This window comes from Nelumbo lutea, chromosome 3, assembly GCF_056320005.1.
Source record: "Nelumbo lutea isolate HS-2025 chromosome 3, American lotus-T2T, whole genome shotgun sequence".
NCBI lineage: Eukaryota > Viridiplantae > Streptophyta > Magnoliopsida > Proteales > Nelumbonaceae > Nelumbo > Nelumbo lutea.
In genome coordinates this window covers 11,808,907-11,821,245 of record NC_142686.1, presented here as the reverse complement: position 1 = coordinate 11,821,245, position 12,339 = coordinate 11,808,907, and the positions used below count along the sequence as shown (strand labels likewise).

The window sequence follows — 12,339 nt, the reverse complement described above, 5'->3', positions numbered from 1 at the left end:
CTAAAAAGAAATAAAATTAAATATAAGTAGATATTTAGAAATAGATATTTTAGTTTAATATATATATAAACTAACTAAACCGATAAATCGACCCTTCATATTTGGGTTGGTTTTGCTTCAGGGTCGGTCGGTTTCGGTTTAGTCAATAAGTAAACCGACTAGGTCGGGTCGATTGAAGAAAATGACTCAAACCGACCTAACCCGACCTGTGAACACCCCTAGCTGAAAACTGATTGACCTTTTATGAAATCTGGCACACTCAAGGTGTATCAATTCGGGTTGATTTTTTTGGTTTGCTCAGTCGGTTCAAAAGATTTAAATTTAAAAATTAAATTAAATTTTAAAAAATACAGTGCGATTAATAAAAATAAATTTAAATATTAGATTTATGATACAAAACATTTTATATTAAGAAATATGGGAAATTTCCCATTTTCCATATTAAAAATTGTATTTAAAATATAAAATATTAATATATATCCATAGTTTGACCGTTCGATTTTGGTCGGTTTACAAATGGCCAAAGTGAAATTGATCCAACTTGGTCGAATTGGAAAAATTTTGAATTAAAACCAACCTAAAAAACTAGAAAACTAAGCAACTCAAGTCAAGTTGATCGGGTTGATTGGTTTCATTAGCGGGGTCGGGGATAGGGATTGTTTTGGCGGCGCGAGGGCGGGGGCAAGGACGAGGATTAATAGGAATCCCTAGTCGGGGCCAGGGGCCGAGGATGCGGATTGTTTTAAAAAATACTATTATTTGAAAACATTTTGGGGATTTAGGTCGCCACAAGGAACCCATCCCCATTGGGGATCGAGGATGGGGGTTAATTTTACCTAATCATCATTTCATTAAGAAGTATTTATTTTGCCATTAGACCCATAATTTTTTATTCCAAAAATACCCTTAACACTTTTTTGTATAAAAAATAAAATTAACCAAATATAACCAATAAAGTGGTTGCCCGTGTCTTATTAAGGGCAAAAATGGTATCTTATTTTTATTTTCTTTTAATTAAATTTATTTAAATAAACATTTGGGTCAACACTGTCATTTTCCACTATCATCTAATGCAAGATTGATTAAATCTATTATAAATTATAAGTAGTGTTTTAGTAAAATAATAAGAGCAATTTTAGTAAATTCATAAAGATATTTTAATAAATGACCATATCTATTATTTAAGTTTCGCTTAATAAATCCGTACATGCACGGATCTCGCTAAGAAATTAGTTTAAATTACAACAAAACTCTATCAAATAGAGTCTTAACAATTATTAGATATCAGCCTGACCGTTCAAACTGCATCAGCATTAATGGTGACGTGGAATGATCATTTACTATGTACGCTCTGTCAGTATAGTGTTTACACCTCGCCATCCCAGAAGTCCTCGACGGAATTGAAGGGCCCGTTTTCTGAGACAAAGACTTCCCCACTGAGTCCCCTACGCTGTGGGATCTGACCGATCTTCTCAGATTCCTCCTCACTCAACGCCCAGTTGAATATATCCAGGTTCTCCTCCAGCCTCCTCTTGCTGCAGCTTTTCACCAGCAAACCCACCCCTTGCTCGTATACCCATCTCAGACAGACCTGCATCCGTTCAATACCTTCCGGCATCAGAAGTTAATACCAGGTAATGGCGTAAATCATGCACCATGTTATCACTTTCAGACAGAAGCCAAAAGAAGAAAGGGCAATATATAATTAATAATAGTAAATGCAGAACCTGAGCAACAGACTTCCCTCTAGCCTCGGCAATCTCATGGAGCAACTCACAGTCCATTACTCGATTACTGCCCCAAGCGGTTCCTTGGCTTCCCAGAGGAGAGAAAGCGACCACAAGTATCCCTTTGTCTTTGCAGAAATCTCTCAGCTTCTTCTGTTGCCAAAGTGGGTTCACCTCCACCTTGATCAAATCATCACCTCACAGTCATCAGTGTTGCCCATTCATGGATTAATTTGCCTGCCAGGGAAGGGGGAGAAAGAGAGATTTGAAAACAGAATATGACACAGAGGAGAGACTCACTTGATTGACAGCAGGAGGGATCTTCGCTACCGCGAGCAAACTTTCAAGCTTCTTGCAGGAGAAGTTGCTAACTCCGATTGACTTTGTGAGGCCAAGCCTTTGGCACTCTTCCATGGCTGCCCAGACAGATTTGAAATCCATGGGAAGAAGCTCCTCCTTCTTAATTGGAAAAACGTATGTCCCCGGTGTGAAGCTTACTGGATGGTGTATGAGATAGAGGTCAAGATACTCCAACTGTAGATTCCTGATCAAAATATACTCCAACTGTAGCGTACATTTAATTTGCAGTGGCCCTCATCTAGAATGAACTATGTAGTAGTCATATATCTCAGACCTCAACATTTGGGTATACGTACGTGTGCTTGTGCGTATAGATTAGATTCTTTCCTTTCTATATATATATTAAAAAAGAAGAAGAAGATGATTAGGATCCAGCAGTACCGTAGAGTTGTGCGAAGAGCTGGGAGGACAAGATGAGGATGCGCATCGCTGCACCATAGTTTGGAGGTGATAAAGAGTTCATCCCGAGATTTGATGAGACCAAGGCGAAGGGCTTCGGCTATTGCTTTACCCAGATGTTGTTCGCTCTGGTAAACGGCCGCAGTGTCAAAGTGTCTGTAACCAATCTCGATTGCTCCGAGTATCGGCAACTTGGATGATTCAGAGGCATCCAAGTGATAACCAGCCGTCCCCATACCCACCAGAGGCACATGGTATCCGGAACTAAGGAGCACTTGGGGGACGTTTGCCATCTTCCAAATCCTGGTATGGTAAAGAGTTTTGTTCACAGATCACCAGTTGTAAAGCTAATTATATGCTCTGTTTGTTTGCCTTCCCGATTTCCTTTGCGCGGCTTAAATGCCGTACGAGTGCAGCTGACCAGATCTTCTGACCAAATAATGCTGTTGCTGTGTACACAAACCTCAGTCGCCCACCGCGGCACCGCCCACTGGTCAGCAGCTGAGGTGTTTTCTGTGGCCAGTCATGAAGTGTTTCTGATGATGGGAAGTGACGTAGGCGCACGTGACAGGCCAGTAATACACGGACACGTGGTATCTTAAAAGCCTAACCGTCCACTTATAATTAACTTCAGTTCAAATATAAATAAGTGGTGTCACTGGCTAACTAATCTATCTTGGCATTTATTACTCTCAACTCTCTAACTTCCTACTTGAGTCACTGGGCTTCGTCTTACGTTGATTATTGCGGCGTTGCTAACTTGAACCTTTGGGTCTCAGTGGGAAATTGTTTATCACGTTCTTTCATCATTTCTCTTAAATATATCATAACTTTTCAAAACATCCATGGAACTCATGTCAATAAATTGAGTTAAATATAATAGACCATCATATGTTGGTATATTACTATTTTACACTCTATTCTGTTATAAATGTAAAATAAAGTAAAACTTTGATAAAAAATAACAAAATTATATTACAAATATTTCAGTCTAAATATTTTTTTATTAAGGCTCAGTTTGGAAGGAATACAAATGCAAATATATAGAGTGTAAAATCTTGTATTTTGTATTATTTTATATGTATTTATGCTGTACATATTTACATTTGTACTCTTTCTAAACTGGGCATAAGTAAAAAGGGAGATTCAAATAAAAAAAGAATACTTTTGATTGAGATGAAACTCATCACTCCATGTCTACTTGCACATCACAACTAACACTTTATCCCTTTTGATTTCAAATGCAACAAGAACTAAGTCAATAAAAGATCTATAGTCAAGAAGAGGACATGTGGCTCTATAGGACCCAACATCCAATTTGATCGAATGTCAATTAGAATAAAGGTGTATTAAATAAAAATCAGGCCGATATAAAAATATTTGAATTCGAATCACATCAAGAAATACCTGAATTTGAATTTGAATCCAATTAGAAAATTTAATATCCGAATTTGATTCGATATCTGAAGGATATTGAAAATTAATATTCAAATTTGCATTCGATTAAATATTCAAATATTCGTTTTGATTCGAATTCAACCAATTAATTATTTTAGGTAATTAATAAATATATAAAATAAATATTTTATTTATATAAAGTATATAAATATATAAATTATTTATATAGTTTAATTATTATATATATTATACAAAAACATTAAAATATTTTATATATTATATATAAGAATAAAATAATCGATCAAATTCAGATATTTATCAAATCGAATATGGTCATATCCAAATTTAAATCTGATTAGCTATTCAATATGAATAGGATATCTGAATTCGACTGATTAGATGTTTGAATTATATTCAATTATGTCAAATCTCGAATTCAAAATCGAATTTTTAAATACCCTTGACTCTCCTAGATGTGGACAACTTTTGTCAATGAACACTAAGTTTGCGAGTTTTGAAAAACAAAAAATCATTAACATGCGATTCCTGGATATTTTGAAAAGTTATGATGAATTTAAAGATGTAGATAATAAATAAATGGTTCAATAAAAAGCATTCATTCTTTTTCCAGCCAAGGGTGGTAGTGTGAATTAAAGCAAATGCAAGTATCGTTCATGGGAGTTCCGTATAAATAGAATCTGTTCACACTGTTCATGGGAATAAATCATACATTCGAGTGATCAACCTGAGGATACGATGCTACGATGTGCCAATGACGACGGGGACATAAATACTTACTAGACACAAGGGCCAAGATGATGCAGGGGATGAACCCATAGAGCACATACACAATAGAATTTCTTCAAGAAATTGCAAATCTGCAAATGTGCTTCAAGAAGTTAAATCATCGCGTTGATGGAGAGTCAGAGAGTCTCGCCAGTGGTCTGATGATGTAAAAGCAAAACGGATTTAATTAGCACCGGCACAATTTCTTTAACGAGAGAAGAGCATACAAGAGAGGTTGTCAAGAAGACGACGGTTAGAGATCTGATTGAAACAGGCGCCGGCGAGAGGAGCTTCGTGAGATCTGGGGGAATAATATCAGATGAGCCGGAGTGCTGGACATAGTCAAAACTCGGAGTTACTCTTTTGGAATTTGGAAATCGGATCTCTTCCCTTGAACGAGAACTGGAATTAGTGGATGGACGCTCGAAAGTGAAATGAATGTTGTTATCTTATCTGTCATTCCGTCTCGTCTCAATTGATGAGAAATGTCCACATTCCCATTGGTGGGGCCCACCAATTGATGAGAAATGTCCACATTCCCATTGGTGGGGCCCATCCAAGATAGCATTTGATTAGGTGTCCAGTACTGGTCAGAAAAAACAAAGGCATCCATTGTCCATTCTTGGCATGTGAATCCTACGGCCTACGGGAGTGCGAGAGGCGTACGTTCATCGCTCTGAAATCTGAACTCTCAAGGCAAACAGCAACAGTAACAGGATGCGAGCGTTGTTTCGTCGTCAGGCGCTTCCATTCCACCATTCTCTCGATTCTTTCTTTCTTGCTGGTTATATCCATTCTAGTCTCTAGACTAGATTCTTAACCTTTACAGACTTACAGCATGAATTGATGAGCCAACTCTACACTAGGCGATACAGTTTTGTCCAGATTTTTCTCCTAAATCTACCACCAAACCTCTTTTCCCAATTAACTGAGATCCATAATCCATGTTCACGTTTGGCACTTTTTGTTATTGTTCTGTCAAATCTTACTTGGCCGCACGACAGTTTTTTTTGGCCTTTTAGCGAGTTGTATCTTTTTAGATGTAGAATCTTCATTTATCTTTCTATTGTAAGTTTTAAATTTGTGTAAAAGACTTTAACCTTCCTTCACTTCAGGTTAAGTTTGTTTTCAATGCAAATGCGAATCGACTTAAAATTCCATTATCCGTTCACATTTGCACGCAGTTGTTTTCGGTGTAAATGTAGACTGATGTAAAACTTCACACTGGATCCGTATTTGCATGCGTTTGTATTTCGAAAAAAACAAACACAGCCAAATATTAAAACCTCCCCTGTCTTTTCAAAGTGGACAAGGGCCTCCTCTGTTGGAATTATTTGTAATGGAATTAGTAAAAGTCTATTTCACCCTTGTTAATGATTCTAATTTTCAAATTAATGGAATCTCTTGTCATAGAACAAGGTGAGACTCAAACCCAAATTCCCAATCTCAAGCTTGTGCCTTTGAAAATTTGGAAACTGGCCGCTTTTCTACCATATGACTTGTTAAGAAAACTGAAGACACAATGGAGTATAGCGGGTGAGGGTGCTGCTATTGCTAATGTTCAGAGGAGTGACATCACCAGCAATGTACCATCATCTCCAGCTGCAGGGAAGCTCACGTATGTTCAAATAAAGCTTAAACCAGGTGAACATTTAGGTCCAGCTTGGTTCGATATTGTTCTTCCAGCCTCCAGGAAACCCCAATTGTCCTTGCATCATGCAACCGTTTGCTGGCAAGCCAACATCTCAGAGGAGATCCTACTTCAACTTCCCATTACCTAGGATTATAAACTTGATCAAGATCTAGTACGTAGCAGCTCGTATCAATGTTATTCTCAGTAGAGGTTATTAGTTTTTGAACGAAGTGAATGAAGAAGGGTGGAGGCGATGTTTATCTTTCAATTTATCATTTATATGGTATTGACGGGAGAGAATAGAGTTGCAGAAGAACCAACCACGATGGTCAAGGTGAGGGGTTTTGGTTGATGTATGTTCTCTATCTTCATCACATCCCAATATTTTCTTAAGAATTCCTCTATTTCTAGGATTTTATGTCATTTTCCTAAGTCAAGGATTATAAAAGGGGGTAAACTGGTAAAGTTGTATTTTCAAAAGAAGGGTTATTTACTAAAAACTACCCTATATTTTGTGTTTTATTAAAACATCACCCTATAATTTGTCATCAATTTACCTATTGGACCTTTCATTAGGGGTGTCAATGGTGTTCGAAAATCTGATTTTGAATTCGGATAATTCGAATATCTAATCAGTTGAATTTGGATATCCTATTTTTACCGAATAGTTAATCTGATTCGAATTCGGATATGACCTGATTCGATTCGATAACTATCCAAATTCGACTGATTATTTAATTCTTATATATATTATAAAATGTTTTCATATAATTTATATATAAGAATTAAGTTATATAAATAAATTATATATTTATATATTTTTTATCAATAAAATATTTGTTATATATATATATTAATTATCTAAAATAAATAATTAATTGAATTCAAATCAAATCGAATATTCAAATATTTAATCGAATTTGAATTTGGATATTAATTTTTAGTATTTGTGGATATCGAATCGAATTCAGATATCGGATTTGAATTTGGATATTGCTTTGATCCAATTCGAATTTGATCCGTTTACACCCCTACCTTCCATTACACACAAAAGTGGAAAATGACTTTTAACACTAACATCTATTTAAATAAATCTGATCAAAAGAAACTAAAAACAAAAATATCATTTTTGCCCCTAGTAAAATGTGGACAATCACTCTATTTTTTGCTATTTGGTCAATTTTGTTTTCTATACAAAAAAAAAAAGTGTCAGGGTTACTTTTGGAATAAACAACTATGGATACATACTCTTGAACATTTTTCACTCAGTTTAAGGGTAATTTTGGAATAAACAACCATGGACCATGCCCTTAAACAATTTCCACTTAGTTTAAGTGATCATGTTACTATTTTCATCCGGCAAAACAAATAATTCTTAATGAAAGGTCGAATAAGTAAATAGGTTGCAAACTATAAGGGGCATTTTGTAAAATGCATACTATAGGACAGGCTTAAGTACATGTGAAACTATAGGAGGTGTTCTAATAAATGGCCCTTAAAAGAATTTCATTTACATGTGACGTCACGTATTAATGGACCCTGAAGGATTGTTAACATAAGGGACGTCTTGTCCCATAACATCACGGACCAAGGGAGGTCTCGTTCCTCTTTGAAAAAAGAGGGGAGGTTTTAATGTTTATAAGAAATCTCATAGAAGGTTTAAGTATTTTACTCTTTAAATTTTAATACTCAACTTTTTGGGTAATTTACTAAAACATCCTTATTGTTTCACACATGGTTTAAAGTATCGGTACACCCTTGTGTATCGACAAAGGCATATTGGTACTTAAAAGCATGTGGCTTTATATTTTTTTAGTTTTTTTTTTTCAAATTTTGGTTTTCAGGAGGTTTTTATTAAAAAAGAGGGGTATTGAAACACTTGTAAACAAGTGTATTGAGACCCCAATGGTACGATATGGTATGCCCGATACAAGGTGTATTGTATCAAATTTTTTATCCTTGGTTTCACAAATGTAAACATCATCACTATAGTTTGCATTTTACTAAAATACCTACTATAGTTAGAGATGTCAATTTTTTCCATAAATTTGGGACGGTGGGACTTCAATCCGCCTCACCCCAAATGGGGCAAGGTTTCCCTGATCTTAAATGGAGATGGATTCTATATATAAATCTCCAAACCCACCTCAAAATTATGTTAAATTACTAAAATATCCTTAATATTTATTTTTAAAATACCCTAAACTTGATATTGATTTTTAAAATACCCTTTATAAAAGGTGATTTAGGGTTCTAATGATCCCATTTTCCCGAAATTCCCAAAACCTTACGGTCACATAATTACATTTCTAAAATACCCTTTAGGTTTAATGTATTTTTAGGTGGTTCCCTTGGAATAAGGAAAAACCAACGATTCTTTGTCCCTAACAAATATGGGAATGGGGTCAAATTACCAAAACTTTACAATCACATAATCACATTTCTAAAATGCCCCTTAGGTCTAATGTATTTTCGGGTGGTTCCCTTGGAACAAGGAAAAGTCGGGGATTACTTGTCCCCAACAATGATGGGGATGGGGGTAAAATCCCTACCTTGTTACTAGGGTTCCTATCTACAATTTGCAACCTATTTACTTAGAAGTACTTTTATTGCCATCTAGGAATGGCTATGCCACACCTATACTGATCGAAAAATATTTAACGTCATGGGCCTATGATTGTTTATTCCAAAATTACCCTGATCACTTGAAATCAACTTTTAAAAGAAAACCCTCTCTCCACAGTAGAACTTGATCATGGAAAATATTGAGTGTTTTGAATCAAACTGGTAGTACCAGTTTTTTGAAAATCAATAACCGAAGCTCAATCAAAGCTGACCGGTTTGGTTAACTATCAGTTTTCATTTTTTATATTATAAAATATATTGTAGATAAATATATGGATATATAATAAAAATTTAGAAATACATATAAAATATATGTAATATATATCGTTCGGTTCTAGTATCTATCGGTTTTTTATATTGATTAACAAAAATCAAACCAGTAGATTCATTTTTCAAAAATACCTAACCGACCAATTTTAGTTGAGCAGAATTTTTGAATCGGTCTCACCGGGTTCTATTTGGTTTTTCGGTTTTTCTTGCTCACTCCTAAGTGCATGTCATTCTAGAAGAGATGCCAATCATGGCGATTTTCTCCTTCACGTGATCCATGTTTATGCATGGACCTCATTGTGATGTCTTCATTTTTTTTTATTGATGTAGTAAGGGAGTTTGCTCGCATTTTACCATGGGCAAGGAGGACATTTTCTATTATTTCGTTGATTAAATTTATTCAGATTTGGATGTTAATCAGGTTTGGTGCAGATTTAACCCCATCTAATCTGATTAAAACGGTGTGTGTGTATATATAGTGTGTGTATTTTTCTTTTTTTTAGCTTTAATTTTGTCATTTTAACTACAACAAATCGGCTGCAGGTTAAATCAGAATGATTCATTCAAATTCCAATTATTTGGTTAGACAAAATAAAAATCTTATTCCTATTCTTGGTGAAATGGTCATTTCCCTCAACCCTTAAAAATAAAATTCCATTCCAACTAATTTCAGTTCTTGTCTGAACCAAACAAGAATAAACTAATCCCATTCTGATTTCAACTGTGAACCAAACGGACCCTGTAATTGGTTACATTCCAGGATATTCTAACTTTGGTAGCTAATGAACAAGCAATCTTCCCCCTCCGCCCCCACATTCCTAAGAGATCTCTTGGGGGTGTGATTTTAATTTTTCTATCTGTTTTTTTTTTTCTTGAATTTCAAGTTATTGAACCAAAATCATCAGATCTAAGTTGACCGAACCAAAGTGACTGAAATCCCAGTACATTTTTGTTTGTGAGTTGCACAGGTTATCATCTGATCCAGTTTCTGATGCTAGGGAGAATCATTAATTTAGGGCTTTAAGGCCTGTAACTGATATGACATTCACCCAGAATGTGCCTTTGAACCTGTATACCACCGTATCTTATATGTAATCATCCCAAAAGGCAGGTTGTGTGTTGGTCCCTAGACTCCCTACAATCTGACGGAGCCAAGACCGATGCTATTTTAGATGCTAGAGATCGACCCAAAATGATGATCCTGGTCCCCTGAACCGATCTGAAATAGATAAATAATCATTCTAATTCACAAGGCCCACCGGCTAGGTCTACCACCCTCAAACCCAGAGCCAGAAAATACCCCATCTCGGATCTGCCCACCTCTGATTTCTAGCTCAATCGGATATATCTTGAAATTAGGAAACTGGTCCTACGTTCTTAAATGGGGTACATGGTTTAATCTGACCCTTTAGAAGAGTTGGTATCATGTTACGTTACGTTAGTATAAATAGGATCATCCACCAGTAGAACACTATAATCGGGTGGGTAATGGCGTAGCTTATCAGACCTCTTCATATTGGGGAGGCGACAACCACTTGCCTCCATAATGATGTTGAACAGAGAACATGGGCATTGGGCAACCTTTAACATATCAAGAAAATTCAAAGAATTCCCCCTTTGGCTGTTGTGGCACAGAAAACCACTGCCTTTATATGTGGAGGAGGTGGAATCAGAAACAATAGAAAAAATTTGAAGTTGCAGAGTCTCTGATAAGAGCTTGAGTGACAGGAGGGTGTTAAACGGCTTTTTTTATGGGGGGTTGAAAAGATTAAAATCTGTTAAGCTTACTTTTATACAGTCTCAATTTTCTCACCAACTATTGCTAATGCTTGATTGCTTCCATGAAAAAAAAAACAGTCAGCTGATTTCAACCAAGGGAGAAAGTGGAACTAAAAGCTGGACTCATGGATTGCTTTCTGAGGATCAAATATTATAAAGTTGGTGATTTTCGAAGCTTAAAAGAGAGACAACTACTATTATTTCTTTGTTTTCTATTAACAACAAAACCCTAACTAGCTTTTCTTTTTAAAGTCTAAACCCTAACTAGCCTCAGTAATGTAGTTAGATAATTGCAAGAATTGGTGCTCACAAGTCACATTCTTTTTTAGGTCTAGATCTAGATCGGATGGTTACAGACTTCCAATAGCAGGACCAATTTGAGTTCACTGAGACTAGATTTAGAGTAGCACTCCGGGACCATTAATACAAAGTCATTACCCATCTAATGTTATTGTTTGGACTTTGTAACTTTGAACTCTTAGGGTCCGTTTGGTTTGCAGGAATAGGGGTCTAGAATCGGAATTGGAATGGGTTATTCCCATTCCAACTGTTTGGTTGAGCGGAATAGGAATCTCATTCCTATTTTTGCTAGAATGACATTCTCCTAGTTGAGGGAATGACCATTCTCTATTCTCCCTTTGAGAATGAAATCCCATTCCTACTGATTTTAATTTCTATTCCCATTCATCTCTAAACCAAAATAGACTATAGGAATAGGATTCTAGAGCATTTTGATTCGGATTCTGATTACGAATCAAAACGCCCCTACAGTGGGTTATTGGGGGTCTGACTGGTTCAGAAGATGGAGGGGTCCTAAATCGACTCTCCTAAACCAGTTTTGAAAAAAAATAAAAAATAAAAAAACCAGTATCGAAACGTCCAATACGCTCCTACCGATGTATCGAGCGATATTTTGAACGTTGGAAGAAGTAAGGCGAGCTAGAACAAATAAGAATTTTGTTGAGGGGAAAAAAAGTTTGTCTTGATCGATTTCAGTTACCAAACTCCCATCAGCTTAAGTTGTTTATTATATTAAGCAAAGTTCAAATCCACTAAAGCTTTTTAGTTTTCAACTCTCTCTTTTTCTCTTTCCACACGGCACAACAGTCATACACAGCCTTTTTAACGATAAATAATAAAATGATGAGGGGTTATCTTTGAGGGGTGGGGGGAGGAGCACGAAAAAGATAGCGTCATGGGATTCATGATAATTCTCTCCATGTGAGAATGTGGAGAGAGCCATCAAGACTCTCAGAGAGATGGCACAAAATTCTTTGGATTTTCTCCCTCCTTTCAACGCCAAAGCCCAACAGCAATCATCATGCCCTCACACCTTCCATCCTCATCATCAACCTCTTCCCG

General features: G+C 36.1%; 1 protein-coding gene across 1 annotated transcript; it reads right to left on the bottom strand.

Moving 5' to 3' along the window:
* Nucleotides 1-1,155: 1,155 nt before the first annotated feature.
* LOC148862955 (non-functional NADPH-dependent codeinone reductase 2-like) lies at nucleotides 1,156-5,095 on the bottom strand. Its single transcript, XM_088975289.1, has 4 exons — nucleotides 2,469-5,095; nucleotides 2,028-2,271; nucleotides 1,728-1,907; nucleotides 1,156-1,591 (listed from the first exon to the last, which is right to left on the bottom strand). The coding sequence occupies exons 1-4, from the start codon at nucleotides 2,777-2,779 to the stop codon at nucleotides 1,367-1,369; spliced, it is 960 nt and encodes a 319-aa protein (XP_088831415.1). The 5' UTR covers nucleotides 2,780-5,095; the 3' UTR covers nucleotides 1,156-1,366.
* Nucleotides 5,096-12,339: the final 7,244 nt, after the last annotated feature.

Excerpts from the sequence above, each read along its gene's own strand:
- LOC148862955 (XM_088975289.1), bottom strand. The coding sequence starts at position 2,779 with ATGGCAAACGTCCCCCAAGTGCTCCTTAGTTCCGGATACCATGTGCCT. Across the intron at positions 2,272-2,468 it reads GCTCTTCGCACAACTCTACG|GAATCTACAGTTGGAGTATC; the intron begins GTACTGCTGGAT and ends TATTTTGATCAG. Across the intron at positions 1,908-2,027 it reads TCCCTCCTGCTGTCAATCAA|GTGGAGGTGAACCCACTTTG; the intron begins GTGAGTCTCTCC and ends GATTTGATCAAG.